Source organism: Hippopotamus amphibius, chromosome X (genome assembly GCF_030028045.1).
Source record: "Hippopotamus amphibius kiboko isolate mHipAmp2 chromosome X, mHipAmp2.hap2, whole genome shotgun sequence".
In the NCBI taxonomy this organism is placed as follows: Eukaryota; Metazoa; Chordata; class Mammalia; order Artiodactyla; family Hippopotamidae; genus Hippopotamus; species Hippopotamus amphibius.
The window spans coordinates 109244632-109262780 of record NC_080203.1 but is presented as its reverse complement, the minus strand read 5'-3'; the positions used below and the strand labels follow the sequence as shown (position 1 = coordinate 109262780).

At 42.5% G+C, this 18149-nt stretch overlaps 1 protein-coding gene across 9 annotated transcripts in view; it reads right to left on the bottom strand.

The window, feature by feature from the left end:
• The window catches only part of DMD (dystrophin), a 1940210-nt gene that overhangs the window by 17886 nt on the left and 1904175 nt on the right, over positions 1–18149 (bottom strand). For all 9 annotated transcript variants that reach the window (XM_057717394.1, XM_057717395.1, XM_057717398.1 and 6 more), the window contains 2 exons: positions 13483–13726; positions 12493–12616 (listed from right to left, as the gene is read on the bottom strand). In XM_057717394.1, the coding sequence (XP_057573377.1) occupies positions 12493–12616; positions 13483–13726 (368 nt within the window). The remainder of the gene's footprint in view (positions 1–12492; positions 12617–13482; positions 13727–18149) is intronic.

Genomic DNA, 18149 nt, shown 5'->3' with positions numbered 1-18149 from the left:
CACAGGCTCTAGGCTCGTGGGCTTCAGTAGTTGTGGTGCACGGACTTAATTGCTCCGCAGCATGTGGGATCTTCCCAGCTCAGGGATCGAACCCGTGTCCCCTGCATAGGTAGGCGAATTCTTAACCACTGTGCCACCAGGGAAGCCCCACGAGGCATTTTTAATGGCATTACTAAAGTCCACTTTAGTGACGGTATGCCTTACAGAATAAACTGGAACCAGCAGAGACTCATGAGCAATGATGTTACTGTTTCTGACAGTGTAATCACCTCATACTGGAGTGCCAAGAACTCAATTGTACTGTCTTAAGGTATAGGTACAGTTCAGTGAAGTGACTGACATTCTTCTCCCTGAATGAGTTCAAGGCTCAAAAAACAATAGTGTAGACCTAACGATGTCAACCAGTCCTAACTATCAGCTGTGAGTCTCAAATGTAAGTGTCCAAGTACAAATGTAAACTTGGCTTCTTTGTTTTAATGGAAACTTTCATGGCAGTGATAAATGTATCCATTCAGATGCTTTTTGAGGGCCTGTTACATCCTAGGTAGAAAATAAGCAAGTAAAGTATAATCCTTTCTTCTTTTCTCAAGATTTTCACAGTAAGTAAAAATTCCTTTGGGTTTAACTAATCTCCTTTAAAAGTCAAAAATCAGAGTTTTCACACGTATGTGTGAGTAGAGGTGAATCAACCACTGAGAAATGCTTAAGGCCTGATATTTTCTGTGTCAGATTATACCGGAAAAGTGAAAACCGGTAAATGATACCTGAAATTAAAGGAACGCCACTGGACTCTTCAATACTGAGCCAGATGTTAAATGGTAAAAAAAAGCCATACAGATTTCAAAACAGACTTATGTATATATTCAAATATTTTTCCGAAGCCAACCATGTTCTGAGTCCTGGGATTACAGCAATACACAACCAAAAAGCCATGTCTCCGTGGAACTCACGTGCCTGTGAAGGCACAAACAGGCCTCAGAAAAGAGTAGGTTAGAGAGGTGCAGTGAGGAAGACTCTTCAGAAAGGGGAGTCTAAGAAGCCCTCATTAACAAGCGGCAGGTGAGCCAAAATATGTAGGACTAAAAGGATGTGAGCCATGTCGATACCTGAAGGAAGAGTGCATCAGCCAGAGGGTTAGCAAATGCAGAGGCTCTTGAGAGTGTGATTGCCTTGCTCAAAGAAGAGCAAGAAGAAGGCCGGTGCAAACAAAGTAAAGTGATCAACTGTCAGGGGGAACATGCTTCCCGGGCTCAGGTATTTGGGCATGATCATGTGACCTGCTGTGACGAATGAAATGTTTGCAGATATGGTGTTAGCAGAGACTTGTAATGTCCTTAAGTGGTCGGGCTTGCTTTTTTGTGCTTATGTGCCACAAGAAGTACATGGTTCGGTGGTCTGCTGACCCAAGGAGGAAGAGAGATGTGGAACAGACTTGACCGCAACCCAAAAGCTGGAGTCCAGCCTAGTTGTGTTCTAGCACAACTCCAGTCAAGCAACAGATGCATGAATGAAAAATATGTAACTTCAGAATTTTGTGATTATTTTGTTACACAGCAATAGCTGATTGATATACTCTGTTTTAAGGCATCGAACCAGCAAGGTACGAATCCTTATGGGTTATCTAATCATATGCTGACATGTAGCTATTATAGGCACCCCCAAAATGTTCCTGACTCTAACAGCAATACTGGTGATCACAAGCCTCTTCCCACCAAAGAAACCCTCACGAAAATATTTATTGAGTCCCAACTGTGTACACTAGGAACTTGGCCAGCCCTCATTCCTACTTCACTGATTCACTGCCTGTGCACATAGCATTGCTAATGGCTAAGGGCAGTTCTTTAGCATTAACACTTCAATGTGATTCTACTCCAAGGTGATTCCCACAGATATACATAAAAATCCTTTTTGAACTATTAGCCCTAGTTTTCATGGTTTGTCTGAGGTTGCTCCAAAGAGATGACTGAAACATTTAAAAAAGGAATGTTTCCAAATAAGGAAAGACATAGTCAAAGTTAAAATAGCACTCTGATATAGCATAATAAGATAGACACTGTGGAAGTGAAGGGAAAAGGAGATGACTCAATTTAATCTGAGATAAAAAAGTGAAATGCTTTGCTGTGGGCAAGATATTCTTCAAGGCTTCTGAAATTCACCATGGTTTTAGGCTTTCGAGAAGGGATGACATCCCATCTAACTCACTTCCCTTTCCTCAATTCAAATGATGAGAATGGTTCTACTTGCTTAAGAAGTGACTTTAGCCAGAATTGGTGCAGCGGAGACACAAGAATCCTTACACCTATGGTTTTGTGTGCATGCAATGAAACTATTTTCTCTTTATAGGAAAGGAAGCTGTGTATTAGAACATTATCTTGTCTTAAGAAGGGGACTGTGTATGAGCAAATATGCCCCCCATTATTTTTCTGTGGATTACTTATCTAACTTACAAGTTTTGTTTCTAATCAATGTCCACCTTGATGTGTGATTACTTTATTATGTCATTCTTGCCTTTCTCTAGTTTTTCTTAAGGAAAAAAAGGTTTATCCAGTACCTGATATTTACCTACAGTGACTTTTTGAAATGGTGATTTGGGGTAAATGGTTTCAACTGTACATAAAAATGCTGTGTTTAAGTCCTGTAATATATTAACAGTATACAATGATGCTGCTGATGACTAGCTGGTCAGTGTTGAATAGTGATGAAAGATACTGAAATTAGTAGCTAGTATTCATTCTTAAAACTTTTGAGATATAACTGGCATATAACGTATTATTTGAGGTGTACAACATGATTATGTGAAATACGTATATACTGTGAATTGAGTACCACAATAAGTTAACATTCGTCACCATAGTTACAAATCTTAGAGTTTTCATCACAAGAATACAAGATTTCATCTCTTAGCACCTTTTTTTCAGTTGAAGTATAGTTGATTTACAATGCTGTGTTAGTTTCGGGTGTACAGCAAAGTGGTTCAGACATATATGTATGTATTCTTTTCCATCACAGGTAATTTCAAGGTATCGCATATACCTTCCTGGGCTATACAGTAGGGCCTTGTTGTTTACCTGTTTTATATATATACTCCTAATGTATCCCCCCTGCCTTTTCCCCTTTGGTAACCATAAGTAACCATAAGTTTGTTTTCTATGCCTGTGATTTGATGTGAGTATAGCTACCCCAGGTTTCTCTTGGTTTTCATTTGCATGGAATATCTTTTCCTATCCCTTCACTTTCAGCCTCTGTCTTTATGTCTGAAGTGAGTTTGTTCTAGGGAGCATATGGCTAGGACTTGTTTTTTTGTTGTTTTTTGTTGGAAAGGATTTTGTAAAATTTTATTTAAATTTCAAACATAGAAAAATTCCAAGAATCTTAAAATAGATTCCCCTTTACCGTGATTCACCAAGTGTTAATATGTTGCCGTATTTGCTTTGTTTCTCTTTCTAAATACACAGACTTGTTCTTATTATTGTTGCTGACCCATTTTTAATGTAAGGTTCAGGCAGATGACCCTCTATTCCTAAGTCCTCCATCATTATCTCCTTGAACCCTTATCTTATGGAAGCACACTGGCACTATATTACCATCTAATGTGTAGCCTAAGTTGCATAAATATTTACATTTTGCCTTAATAATATCTTTTATAACCATAACCATATATGTGTGTTTTATATATATATGTGTGTGTGTGTGTATAGATTTTTTCCCCCTGATCTCCAGGGTCACATGCTGCATGTTTGTCATGAGTCTCTTCTTTCCTTTTTTTTCTTGAAGTATAGTTGATTTACAATGTTGTGTTACTTTTTGCTGTACAGCAAAGTGATTCAGTTATACGTAAATATGTATTCTTCTAAAAATATTCTCCATTATGGTTTATCATAGGATACTGAATATAGCTCTCTGTGCTATACTGGAGGGCCTTGTTGTTAATCCATTCCATATATAACAGCTTAATCTGTTATCCCCACCCTCCCACTCCATCCCTCCAATGACCTCCTCCCCCTTGGCAACCACCAGTCTGTTCCCTATGTTTGTGTGTTTCTGTTTCATAGATTTGGTTCCTTTGTGTCATATTTTAGATTCCACACACAAGGGATATCATATGGTATCTGTCTGTCTCTGACTTCCTTCACTTAGTATGACGATAATCTCTAGGTCCATCCATGTTGCTGCGAATGGAACAATTTTATTCTTTTTTATGGCTGAGGAGTATTCCATTGCATGTATGTACCACATCTTTATCCATTCATCTGCTGATGGCCATTTAGCGTGTTTCCATGTCTTGGCTGTTGTGAATCGTGCTGCTAGGAACCCAGGGGTGCATGTATCTTTTTGGATTAGAGTTCTGTATGGATATGTGCCCAGGAGTGGCATGACTGGGTTATGAGGTAATTTTATATTTAGTTTCCTGAGGAATCTCCATACTGCTTTCCGTAGTGGCTGTACTGACTTACATTCCTCGAACAGTGTGGGTGGGTTCCCTTTTCTCCACATCTTCTCCAGTATTTACAGTCTTTAATGATGGCCATTCTGACTGGTGTGAGGCAGCACCCCACTGTAGTTTTGATGTGCATTTCTCTCATTAGCAGTGTTGAGCATCTTCTCATGTGCCTCTTGGCCATTTGTCTCTCTTCCTTGGAGAAATGTCTACTTAGGGCTCCTGCCCATTTAGCTTTTCTTTTTCTCAAAAATTTTTATTGGGGTATAGTTGATTTACAATATTGTGTTTCAGGTGTATAGCACAGTGAATCGGTTATACATACAGCCACTCTTTTTCAGATCCTTTTCCCATATAGGCCATTGCAGAGTATTGAGCAGAGTTCCCTGTGCCATACAGTAGGTCCTTATTTGTTATCTATTATATATATGGTGGTGTGTATGTGTCAATCTCAGTCTTCTGCCCATTTTTCAACTGGGTTGTTTGGTTGTTATTGAGTTGTCTGAGCTGTTTGTACAATTTGGAAATTAAGTCCTTGTTGGCTGCATCATTTGCAACTATTTCCCCCCCTTCTACAGGTTGTTTTTCATTTTGTTTATGGTCTACTTTGCTGTGCAGGAGCTTGTAAGTTTGATCAGGTCCCATTTGTTTCTGCTTGCTTTTACTTCCATTGCCTTGGGAGACTGTAGGTCGTGTTTTTTAATCCATTCAGCCACTCCATACGTTGTGATTGGAAACTGTAGTCTGCTTAAAACTAATTTCTGATAGATATGTACTTACTGCCAGTTAAAAAAATTTTCTGGCTGTGTTGTAGTTCCTCTGTGCCTTTCTTCTTCTTGCTCGCCTCCTTTGTGACTTGATGACTGTCTGTAGTGTTACACTTAGATTTCCTTCTGCTGTTTCTGTATAGGTTTTTGCTTTGTGGTTTACTGGGAGTCTTAGAGAAAACAGATTTATAACAGTATTTTCAGTTGATAATAACTAAGTTTGAACACATTCTAAAGCTCTACATATTTCCTCTCGTCCCTGTGTTTTGCTTTTGATGTCACAATTTACATATTTTTATCTTGTGTGTCTACTATTTACAATGTGGTTATAGTCGTTTTTATTACTTTTGGTTTTTAATCTTCGTGCTGGATGTATAAGCGATTAGCCCATCACTATTACAAGATTCAATTATTTTGAATTTAATTATATAATTACCTTTACTTGTGAGACTTATACTTTCATGTTTTCCTGTTACTAATTAGCCCCCTTTGCTTCAGTTTAAAGAAGTGCCTTTTATATTTCTTGTAAGGCTGATCCAGTGGTGCTGCATTCCTTCAGCTTTTGCTTGTCCGGAAAACTCTATTTCTCCTTCAATTCTGAAGGACAGCGTCTTTGCTGGATAGAGTATTCTGGCTGGTAGGGTTTTTTTTCGTTTTCTTTACATACTTTGAATAGATCGTGAGACTCCCTTGTGGCTTGCAAAGTTTCTGCTGAAAAATGTGCTGATGGATTTATGGGGATTCCCTTGTATGTAACCAGTTGTTGTTCTCTTGCTGCCTTTAAGATTCTCTCATTGTCTTTAACTTTTGACAATGTAATTATAATGTGTCTTGATGTAGGAACTGTCCGGACTTCCTGGATCTAGATGTATGTTTCCTTCCTCAGGTTAAAAGTTTTCTATTGCTTTCTCTCTCTCTTTTCCTTCTAGGGTCCTACGTTAGGAATATTTGTGTGCTTGTTGGTGTCCAGTGAGTTCCTTAAGCTCTCTTCTCTATCATTCTTTTAAGAAATGGTATTGAAATATTGAGTGCAGTTTCAAATACTGTTAGCTTCAGATGTACAGCAAAGTGATTGAGATACATTCTTTTTTCGCATCTCTTCCATTGTAGATGATTACAAGATACTGAGTAGAGTTCGCTGTGCTCTACAGTAGGTTCTTGTTATCTACTTTATACATAGTGGTGTGTAGATTTTAATCCCAATCTCCTAATTTATCCCCCTTGGCAACCGTAAGTTTGTTTCCTTATTATTCATTGCTGAAGTCCTTTGCCCTGTTTTTGAGCTTGCTCACCCTTTCTTCCAGTTCATTTAGTCTGCTGTTGAATCCCCCTACTGTAGTTATCAGTTCAGGTACTGCAGTCCTAGCACTGTGATTTCTATTTTGTACTTTCTTCTAGTTTCGACCTCTTTGTTGGAATTCTCACTTTGTGCGTTGTTTTTCTGACCCTGAGGAGCATCTTTAAGACTGTTATCTTGAATTCTTTCTGTGGAAAATACTTATGTCAATTTCTTTAAGGTCTTTCTGGAGGTTTTATCTTGTTCTTTTGCCTTGACCCCTTGTGTCTGTTTTCTGTCCATTGGCTAGAACAGTTACGTCTCCCATCTTGAAGGAATGATCTCATGTAGGAGATGAGCCTTATATCTCGGCCTTGCCCTACACCTCTCAAACTTTTGTGACTGTCCAAGAAAGCGTCTTTGTTCTTAGTGGCTTCGTGGTTGAGGGTGTGCCCACACCTGTCAGTGTTCCAAGGGGGAGGATTTCGGTCAGCACTTAGATGCGAGGTGATTGGAAGACTGACCCGCCCCAGGCAATAGCTCTTACAGGACGTACACAGATCTCTTTCGGGCGAAAAACTGGGAGATTGTAAGGTTCTGTATGCTCCCTGTGCACTGAGCTCTGGGAAGATAGCTGTTTAAAAATGGGTTTTGTGGTATGCTACCATGCCATGGAACCTGTGACCATAAACCCTGCTGGTCACCAGATGTGTGCACAGGCTCCTTTACGGGAGATGCTAATGACCTGGAGTGAGGCAGCAGAGGCGGAAGATGGCACTGGCTGGCCCGCACCGTCTCTGGAGCGTATTTAAGTCAGCCCCTGTATGTGTGTGAAATTAGAAGCCCGCCTCTAAGACTGGGTGCATTCCAGTCTGCTGCCCCTACACTGTGCACTTGGTTGGCGGGGTGGTAGCCATGGTGAGTCCACGTGAGCCCGTTAAACACTGCCTCTTAGTTCACCATAGCCTTGTGGATCTCCTGGATGCAAGCCCCACTGACCTCAAAGTTAGGTGTTTGTGGGTGGAAGTGTCACATGTGGGGCTCAAACCTTTACTCCTCAGGGAGAAGATCATAGTTGTGAGTTCCTTAGATCATAGTTGTGAGTTCCTTCCTGGTTGTGTGTCACCATGCCAGGGAGGAGGTTTACAGCAAGACTGTGTCTCAGGCTCTCCTACCTGTTTTGATTGTTATTGGCGTATAGTTGATTTACAGTGCTGTGTTTGTTAGTTTCAGGTGTACAGCAAAGTGAATCAGTTATACAAATACATACATCCACTCTTTCTTAGGTTCTTTTCCCATATAGGCCATTGCAGAGTATTGAGTAGAGTTCCCTGTGCTAGTCAGTAGGTCCTTATTAGTTATTTTATGTATAGTATATTTTGTGTATAGTAATCTGTGTATGTCTCTCCCAATTTATCCTCCTAAAGTTGGCTTTCTACATCTCCTACCCATTTTGAGGGGGGCTTTTTTCTGTTTGCCCGATGTATAGGAGTCACTCAGCTAGTTCCTGAATTTCTTTTGAGAGAGAACGGTTACGTGTGTTACCGTAGATTCCGTGTTTCTGGGGGAGGAGGTGAGTTCAGGATCGTCTTACGTTGTCATCTTGATCCAGAACCTCCAGTTAAGTTTCCTGAGTGTGTGGACTGCTGCATGTCTACACAGGGCTGTATTGTGCTTGACTTCGGAAACACTCAACAGGATTTTACTGAATGTTTGTCGCATGAAAGGTGATCAAATGGGGAAGAAAGTGGGCAAGATTGAGTCCTTGTCTTTAAGGAGGTTAAGTTCTAGGGAGAAGAAAAAAAGTCTCATAACTGAGTGAAAAGGATGGTATATGTCAGGTTAAGAAAACATTGCGCACAGGGTCAGAGGTGGCTGACAGCATAGGTCAGTGGAACAGCACGATGTGCGTGGATGAGCACCGGGCCTGCCAATGGAGGCAGAGGGATCACGTTTGAAGAGAGTAAAACATGAACTGGGGCCTAGAGGAAGGTGAGTGTGAATACCATGCTAAGGGAGTATGGACTTTGTAGGCAAACATGAGCCATAAAAATGCTTACGGAGAAGAAGAATATACAATCTGCATGTTAGGGGAATAACTGGATGCACGTGGAAGATGCCTGTGTAGCTAATCACATCAGGAGGGCTGAATTTAGGCAGAGGCAGCTGAATTGAAGACGTTTCCCCCCGTTTATGAGAAATAAAACAGACTGACCTTGATGCTCGGAATAGGTGGTGGTGGGGCTCGGCTCGAGCAACTAGGTAAAGGGTTGCTTTTAGACGTAATGAACATGTTTATTAGTACCTTAGCTGTGATGAAGATATCGTGTGTGTGTGTGTTATCAAGTAATGACACTTTAATGTAGTACAGTACTGTAACAGTACTGTATCAGTGTTAATTTCCTGAGTGTGATTACGTAAGAGACTATCTTTCACCTTGGAAGAGAGATGCTGAAGTGTTACTATGTATGAAACATACACATAAATAGATGTGACTGTAAACAAATGAAGCAAATGTGGCGAAATGCTGAATTAATTGCAACGCTGCCCTAAGTTTGAAATTGTTCTACGTGAGAAGCTGAGGAACCGTTCACCAATGTTCAAGCAAGTACATATAAAATGTTCTTAAGAAAGCATGCCTGGGTAGAAATTAAGGAAGTCAGAGATAAGTTGCTGGGAAGATAGACTTCGCTTCTATTTCTTTGTCTCTTTTTTTAAACAGAATGTGAGCTTCATTCGGACATCGTCCCGTTTAAAGAAATGTATAGAACGCGCATATGGTACACAGAGACGTCCCAATGGTAAGTGTTTCATGGTGTGAGGACACACTCCAACTCATCAGACAGATCACCCGGTATGACTGCACCCATGTTTCTCTTTCAAAAGTCTGGGGCTTCTATGTTCACAGCATGCAACTCTCTACCAGAATACGGTTCAGCAAAGCCCAGCGTCATTGCCTCTCAGAGCTTCAAAGCCCGAGGATACACACTGCATTTATTTCAACACCTGTGTGCATCCTTCAAGAAGGGCCTTTTCTCCCCCTTCCTTACAGTGAGAAAACAATCACCTTTGAATTCGGTCTCTTCGTTCAGAGAACAAACTTCTTAACAACAGAGCCTTTCCATTTTACACTGGCACGTCCTCTCTCAGGCTAACTCGGCCACTGGAGAAAGCACTTCTGCCACGATCCTCTCAGCTCCCCAAATCATCCGGCCCAGGGCCTGATGTGTGCTTTGCTTTGGGCGCTTTCGTCGGCACGCTGCCTCTTTGCCAGTGTTGACAGGCCTAAATCAGTAACGCGTCTACACACCCAGGGCTCTGAATCTCACCGCTAAGATATGCCACTTCGTTTCACAGGCTTTGCTCACTTCAGAAAAAAAGGGCAAGTCCCGCAGCAGGAAATAACAGCAGAGGTACTGAAACTCACTTGCTTTTGGAACGTATAGACTTTACAAAGGCAGATGTTGTTTCATATGCGGAGCTATCATCTCCAGTCCTGACAGTCCCTTTGCTCGATTCAGATGTCACGTGGAGAAAAAGAATCTGATGCCCTAAGTCGCTGAGGTGTGCTAAAGCTGGGAAAACAACTTCACACCCTTCACCAAGGAAACGAAACCTGGCTTTTCTACAAGGTTTGACGTCTCTGACCTCAGTGCCCTCATGCACATTCCTATTTTGAGGACTCTCTTTCCATTCCCACCAAGCACGCCCCTTGCCCCTGAGCGGCAGCTCCCTGGAGGCTAGCTCTTACACGCAAGTGTTGTACTTGCCATGACGTCCAGTTTGCCTGACCATGGTCCCCTACTCCACCATAACACTCACTCATACCTTCCCTTTTTGTCCCATGACCTCTCTCTACTGTCATGGAAGATCCTAAGTGTAAAGTCAGTTCTTCGACACACCACGTTACCAGGCGGCAGCGCTCTCAGTGTGAATCCAGGAGTCACAGGGCGCTTCCTTCCTGGGAGGTAAGAAGGTCAAGTAAACCCAGCGTAGGACTCAGGAAAAAGGAAGCATAGAGCACGGGGTGACTCCTGCTGGGCCTCACGACAGGAGGGAGGTGGAGCAAGTATTTGCGGCCTTCAGCACGCCCCTCCCACCATTGTCTAGCCTGGCACAGCAAGAAAAACCAATAAGCAGATGGCTGTCCATCCCTGTCGTGGTCATTTTAACAATGCACTTTAACAATGCACTCATTGCCCCTGCAGAATGCTTCCTTGTGTTGCCCTTCTGTTACTTGCCTCATGAACGCCAGTGTTCTTGGAACCCCGTCCTAGGCAGAGAGCACCACTGGCCCAGGCTGACCATTTCGCTACTGTTCCAGAAGGGTCTTCACTTTCCTCAAGCCGCACTCATTTTCTAGATCACCTGACCTTTTATTTCACTGAGAAGACAGACCAGACATCTCCAGCTGGCCTTCTCTTAGCCACTTCTGAGAAAGCCTTTTCAGCTAATGCACGTACAGTGATTCCCTGAGCTGTAATTTGTTTCTATGTCGATTGAGCCCTCTCCAGCGTTTGACCTGTTAACATACATCTTCTTCCTTAAACCTATGCCTGCTTGTGTAGCTGAACCACACTGACTCCATTTTCTCAGCTCCATCTTGGGCACACAGGCCTCCCCTCTCCCCGTGATGGAGCTTCAGCCTCCTCACTAGGGATGTGCCCGAGCGAGACAAGTTCCCCATCAACTTCTACTCTTCCTTCATCTAATAAGAAACCTGGAAGAATGCCTTTTGCTGATGCAGATGGTAAATAGTCATGCGACAGCCCCCACCCCCCGCCCCAGTTTCCATCTGTGCAAACATGCTTTGGCCCCTTTAAGTCTCCCTGTACCCCTTTCAGCGGCAGGGAGTGCAGCTGCAAATGCCTCGGGATCAGTGTCCACCTGACCCCACCCGCACGTAAGTTACCCGCAATAACCTTCATATTTATACTGGATGGAGTTGCCTGCTTCGTTTTTCGGTCTTAGTGTTCCGTCTCAATTTGGAGGATATCATTCAGTGCTGTCCACCTTCCAGCACTACTCCCCACTTCTTCAGTGCCCCAGCACCCCAACGGAGGTCTTCCCCGACACTGTATCCAAGCACCTTTGTTATATAGTTCTCATCTCGCCCCTTTCACCTATCAATGCTGTGGCGTTCACTCTCAAATCTCTCCAGACTGTCCTTTCACCACCTCCTAAAGCGCGGTATTTCCACATTCAAAAGGGTCACTCTCTTCTTCCAACCACATCCTCGCCCCTCATTTCCTGTCCTTACATTTTCCAGTGAGGCCCCTGGCCCTGGGTATTCTTACTTTCAACTAAGTCTCACAGTCATCTCCTCCCATCCCAGACATCGCTCAGGCATCCTCAGAAGCCCCATAACTTGGCCTTTGTGATTGCCTCCTCACTAGTCTTTCCACCTAAAAAAGTTTTATTTCGGGACAGATGAAACGGCCACAGTACATCCTTTTAGCTACTGCTCACCTGCTACGTGATTTCCAGCAGCAGCTCCCCGACACTGCCCAAACACCACTGCCCCGCATTCATGTCACTATAATGTGACCCCCCCCCCAACCGTCCTCTCCAGCCAGACTGCCTCCCCAACTCCTCCTCAGACCCGATCTTTCTACTAACTGGACCACTGGCTCCTTCCCGCCCTTGGCCCAAGGTCCTCATCTCCACATCTTCGGTGATGCTATATCTTCGTCAACACGTGCTCAGTTCCTACTCCAGCCTTCCGAACCCTTCACAAATATCAATTCGTCAAAAAGCCTTCTCTGATCTCCAAAATGAATGAAACTTTAATACCACGTTGCCTTGTTCTGAGCAACTGAAGAGCCAGTCCTTTGAGGGCTAGGGCTATGTCTTTGCTCTCTGTACCCCTAAGGCATTTGTGGCAATCCCTTGTCCAGAACTAATATTAGATCATTTAGTGGATGACTTAAACCTCTGAGCACACAGTTCACCATTCACTTCCAGGCCTTAAGAGAGAACAAAATCCAGGAGTAGCTAAGACAGACACTTACCCATGGATTCTGAAGTTTGACTGCCAACCACCCGGAGCAGCATAGGCTGGCTGCTGTCTGACCTCTGGAGAGAGGTAGAAGGAGAGGACACCGTTGTACCATTCACCTTGGCCTCTGCCTGGGGCTAGAGGCATCCAAAAGGAAAGAGAATTACTTTTCATAGTAAACACGCAAAGATATAAATATAAACCTATTCTAGACACTCAAGACTCAGAAATTAGGACTTTTCCTACGTAGAAACCACCCAAAGATGGTTACGCTTGGGAAAGTTCACTGTTGGTAAGATCCACGGATGCTGTCTTTGTACCTGAACTGCACCCCCTGATAGGCGTGAAAAACGTTACAGCGATGGTGGAATACAATACAGAAAATCATTAGACTAAATACCTGCAAGATTTAGGAGGTCATGTGAGAACGGTGAAATCATATGCCACCACACACATATAATGGAGAAGTCCTATTTTTGTCAAGTATTAAGGAACAAGAGGGAGAGACCCTATCTCAAAATTTAGAATTCCCAGAAAGCCAGGACATGTGCAGGTCGGGCCTCCTACAGTGCAATACCCTGCCACATTGCAATGGAGACTTAAAAAAAAATGACATCTTAGGGATTATCAAAAGAAAAAACCCGAAGGCACAGAAGAAAATAAGACTCATTGGGGAAAAAAAAAAAAGCACATTTCAAGAGGTAAAACTTTCACTTTTAGATCACCAGTGGAAACCTTTTGGTATTTTTTCCCCCCAAGATGAATTTTTAAATCTGTCAAAAAGTTTTTGTAGGGAATCATCTGGAACAACTATAAAATGACATACTGGTTTTTCCTCCTCCTCGTATATCCCTTGATATCTAGCACTTTGCTAGGCCCATACTAAGTAACAAATCGATGCTTGTGGCATTTCTGAAAAGGACTCAGAGTTCTAGTTTTCAGTTGGAAGAGGGGGAAGATGCATTTTCGTAAATATCCCATGATAGAGAGAGGTGGGTCTCACTTGCTCCAGCAGCTGCCTTAGCCTATGTAACTGTGACTCCAGCTGTTTATTGTGGTCTTCCAGGATTTGCATCCTGGCTTCCAGGCGGCCTTTGTGTTGACGCAGTAGCTTGGCCTCAGCAATGAGCTCAGCATCCCGGGGACTCTGGGGAGAGGTGGGCATCATTTCAGGAGGGGACGGCAGTGGGGACAGGCCTTTATGTTCATGCTGCTGCTTGAGACGATCATATTCTGCTTGCAGGTTCCTGTTTGGCATCAAAGAAGTAGGGAAAAAAAAAGTTGAATATCATCACCAGATTTCTCATAAAAGGGCAGAGAGATAACATCTGACCACCGCCAAACACAACAGCAAGCAAAAGAGAGGCACTTAATGAATGGTTTCTGTGATGACAATTTTAGCAATGCTTAAAAAAAAAAAACTAAACCAAAATAAAATTTGAAGCGTCTGCCCGGAGTGTGTGAGGGGAGATGCTTTTCAGTCTTCTATACTCAAAGGCTTATGAGTGCCATGTTTACATAATCAAGCTGCAAAGGACTTAACCCTTTGGTAAATACTTGCTTATAATGTCATGAGATTATAATTCTTATACCTCTATCGACAATTTAGTTTGCTTAAAAAAATCACCAAAGATTTTCAACAGCAATAGACAAGAACACAGTAAGAGTGTACCCATGTACCCACCGCAACGTTTTCATACATTTAACATTTGCCATGTTTTCTTCAAATTTTTTGAAGAAAATATGACAGTTACAGCTGAAGCTTCCCCACAAATTCTCCTTACTGTGATATCACTTCCCCGCTCATCAGTGCCCCCAAGGAGATAATGCCATCCTGAGTTCCAGGTCCATCATCACCATGAATGCATCCACAAATACTAGCTTCAGCTTAATAAAGATGCTGACATTTGGCTGTTTTTAACCTACATAAATGGCCATTTCACATGATTCACTCGAACAGCATTATTTTGCATGTTCTTAAACTTTATGTTTAAGAACTTGAAGCATGTACGTACCATTCTAAGAGTCGCTTTTGGCCTTCAGCACTGTTTTGGAGATTTATCCATGTTGATACATAATAGCTCATGATTTTAACTGCTGTAAGGTAGTATTCTGCTGCTTGAGGATGCCAACAACATCCCCCTGTCAGTGAACATTTGGATTCTTTCCAACTTGTCACTAGTACAAACCCTGACGCAATGAACTTCCTTCTACCTGTCTCCTTGGATACCTGTTTAAGAGATTCTTTACGGCATATATGTAGATGTCAAATTGTTGGGTTCTAGCAACATCTTCAACATTGCTACAGATCACCAAACTGCTCTCCTAAGTGTTTTTATACCCATTCGCTCTCCCACCAGTAGTGAGTGAGGTTTTCCATTTCGCTACATCTTCATCAAATACTTCGTCTTACCAAACAGTTGAGTGGGATCTTAGTTCCCTGACCAGGGATCGAACCCACGCCCCTGGCAATGAAAGCGGGGAGTCCTAACCACCGGACTGCCAGGGAATTCCTCGAGGCTGAACTTACTTCTTTCATGCTAGTTGGCTTTCATCTTTCCTTCCCCATTTCCCTACTGGGTTTTCTTTCTCGTATTCAAGTTCTGGCTATATTCTAGATGCTTACCCTTTGCCAGTTATATGCACAGCAAATATTATCTCCTACCCATCTCTTAGCATAGCCGATCTTTGTATTCTTGGCATCCTATCGTACGACAGTTTTCCTGCTTTCTATGTTTTAAAAAAATCTTCCTTACACCCCCATTTTAAGCGTTTAAAATGCTGTTTTTCACATTTAGGACTTTACCCAGAATCTTTTGTGTTTGGTGTGAACACAAAATGTAATTGTACTCTCCCTCACATAGATAACTTATTAGGCCAGCCCCATTCATTTGTACAGGCCACCTTTTCCCCACTGATTTCTATGGTATTTCTATCATACATCAAGCATCCATAAATACACAAGCGTGCTTCTGAGCTCTCTGTTCTCTGCTGTTGGTTTCTCTTTACGTCCCTGTGCAAATTCCACACTATGGCGTTAAATACGCTGTCGTCTCGTAGGCCTTCTCACTCCCACTTTGTTCTGTCTTAAAATTGTCTTGGCTCTTCAGACCCCTCTGAGGTTCCCTAAGATTTTAGTGTCAACATTTCATATTTAAGGAAAACCCTTGTTGAAAGTTCGGGTTTGAGTTACACCGAATGCATAGAGTACAATGGGAAGAGCTGACTTCGTGTTATTGAGTCTTCACATCCAGGAGTGTGGCGAAGCTCTTCAGTGATTCTAGTCTCCTTTTATGTCCATTAATGATGTTCTGTAACTTACTGTGTCTTCCCTCTAGTTTTTCGGTTCTGCTTAAATCATTTTTCTTTACTTTTATGTTTTTCAATACACACATTTAGAGGTATAGATTTCCTTCTTGCTTTAGAATTGCTGAGAATACAATTCCAATGGAGGACACGTGTTATTTGATACCCAGCAAATGATTACAACTCTTGAGATCTTTCTTCCAGGTACGATGAATAGCAAAAAATAAGATGACAGATTCCTGTTGTTCACAGATGGTATTTCATCAGGTTAGAGGATGTCCTATCCACAGATGTGGGAGATGTTTATCTATGAGAAAAGACATGAGAGGCAAGTGGCTGAGCAGGCCCGAAGGGTTTTTCCCATCGTCCCTCAGGCGATGGCACGTGTTCCAAAACGCCTAGTTTCAAAATGCTGGATCTCCGCGCACCGAAGAGGATTTTACTTCAGTCCAGTCTGTTTTTATTTGCTTGTTTCTGTGTGAAGCTCTACCCTGTGCCTAATGTTACAAGTTTCCCAGGAATTTGTTTAAAGTCATGCAGGAAGATCACTCTATGATCTTTGTCAGATACAGGGATACAGTCTCCTATCTGCATTGACTGAAATCCTGTCCGCTCTCAGTCTTCAAGGAGAGTTATATGTGCAGTTTGTTTCACTGCAATCGGCTTTGACAAAGCAGTAATAAGAAATTCATCAAAACAAGTTGACCCTCAGCCAGTTTCTACATGTAGGTCCTCTGGGCGTGAACCAACGTAAGTAGTTGTTCACGTTAATTAAATCCAATTTCTGGCCACTTAACTGACAGTCATCTGAATGTTTCTGTGAACCTGAAGCAGCATCCAGTGTTCACAAGGTCTCATCTGATAGGAATTACCTTCTATTTTTTCCCCTTGAAGTGTTCGCTAAAAGAAATCCACCTTCTCTGAAACGTCCCGGGAGATAACAGCTTTTTATGCAGAATCCCACTCAAGACTTTTCTTCCTACCCGAGTGGGTCATCCACAGTGTTCTTCTTGAAAACATTGTTTTTAGACATGGACTTAAGGATAGTACAACAGCATGCTCCCATTTACTTTTCACAAGGTTGCTGACAGGAGACCACCTTTTCTAGAAAGGTCTTCCTCTGGGTCTAGTTTTCCACAGAGCTCTCCTTTAATCAGTTATTTCTAAGTGCCCTTGTTCAGAAACCACGGTTGAATACATACAACACACGGCATTTCTGTTTTTTATGTTTTTATCTTTTATGTGAAAAACAGAAAAAGCTCCTTTGAACCAGCCAGGGCTTCCCAAAGCTGAGCTGTAAAGAATTCCAAGTGCTCTACACAGGCCTTTCTTGCCTTCCCCGATGTTTGAAATTTCTCTCGGGAGACCACTTTCTTAAGGAGCCACATCATTCTTCACTTCTGGAAGATTCTCAGCTATTACTGCTTCAAATACTGCTTCTCTGCCATTTCCTCCATTCTCTCTTCTGAAACTTGTATGAGGTATATTTTTGAGTCTTGTGGCCAATTCCCCATGTTTCTCTAATTGCTTATTTATATTTATCTGTTTTTCTTAGTGCTGTGTACAGTAAAGTCCTCAGAATCCTCTTTTCCATTCCTTACCTTCTCTCACTGGGTCCAGCCTAGAATTCTCTCTATTGAGTTCAGTAGCTTCAGTGATGAGAGTTTTGAATTTCCAACGATGTCTTGTTCAGATCCATCTGTTCATCAATTTCTGTTTCTTAATTTCTTGTGATTTTAGTAAACGGTATTTCCTTATTCATGTCTTTGAGCATCTGACATGTACTTACAATCATTTTATTCTCATCCAGCCTTAATTCATCATCCGATGGTCACTTTGCGGGGGCTGTCTCAAGTCTTTGCGTGTTTGGGATTTGGCTTTAGAGACATTTTGAAAAGGACAGGGTGTGTGTTCTGTTTTCCGTTGTGTATGAGTGTTTCCCTTTCTAGTTCTCTCTCCTTCTGAACTCAACTTCTCTCTGTCAAGTGGCTTTATGGCTGTTTCCACTCAGGAAGCAGGGTCTCTCAGGGCCTCTCGTCTAGGGCTAGATCTTAAATTGGTAGGTTGCATCTCCTACATTGAGTGCTATGAATGCAATCACGGCTAATTTCATCACCAGGCAGCATGGTTCAGGTCCCGGCTTCAAATGCTGTGACGCACCCCGTCTCAACCATACCTCTCACTTCTTCCCTAGGCTCTATGCATCAGGTCCATGGCTACATATAAGCTGTAGTCCCCTGCTGCAGTCCACACTGTTCTTTGTTCATTTTCCTCTCAAGTATAAGTGACTCTGTGTATGTCTCTCTCCAGGTGTGTTTTGCCAGGACCCTGATTTCAAATCTGGCTCTGAGCCCCAACCTGGTG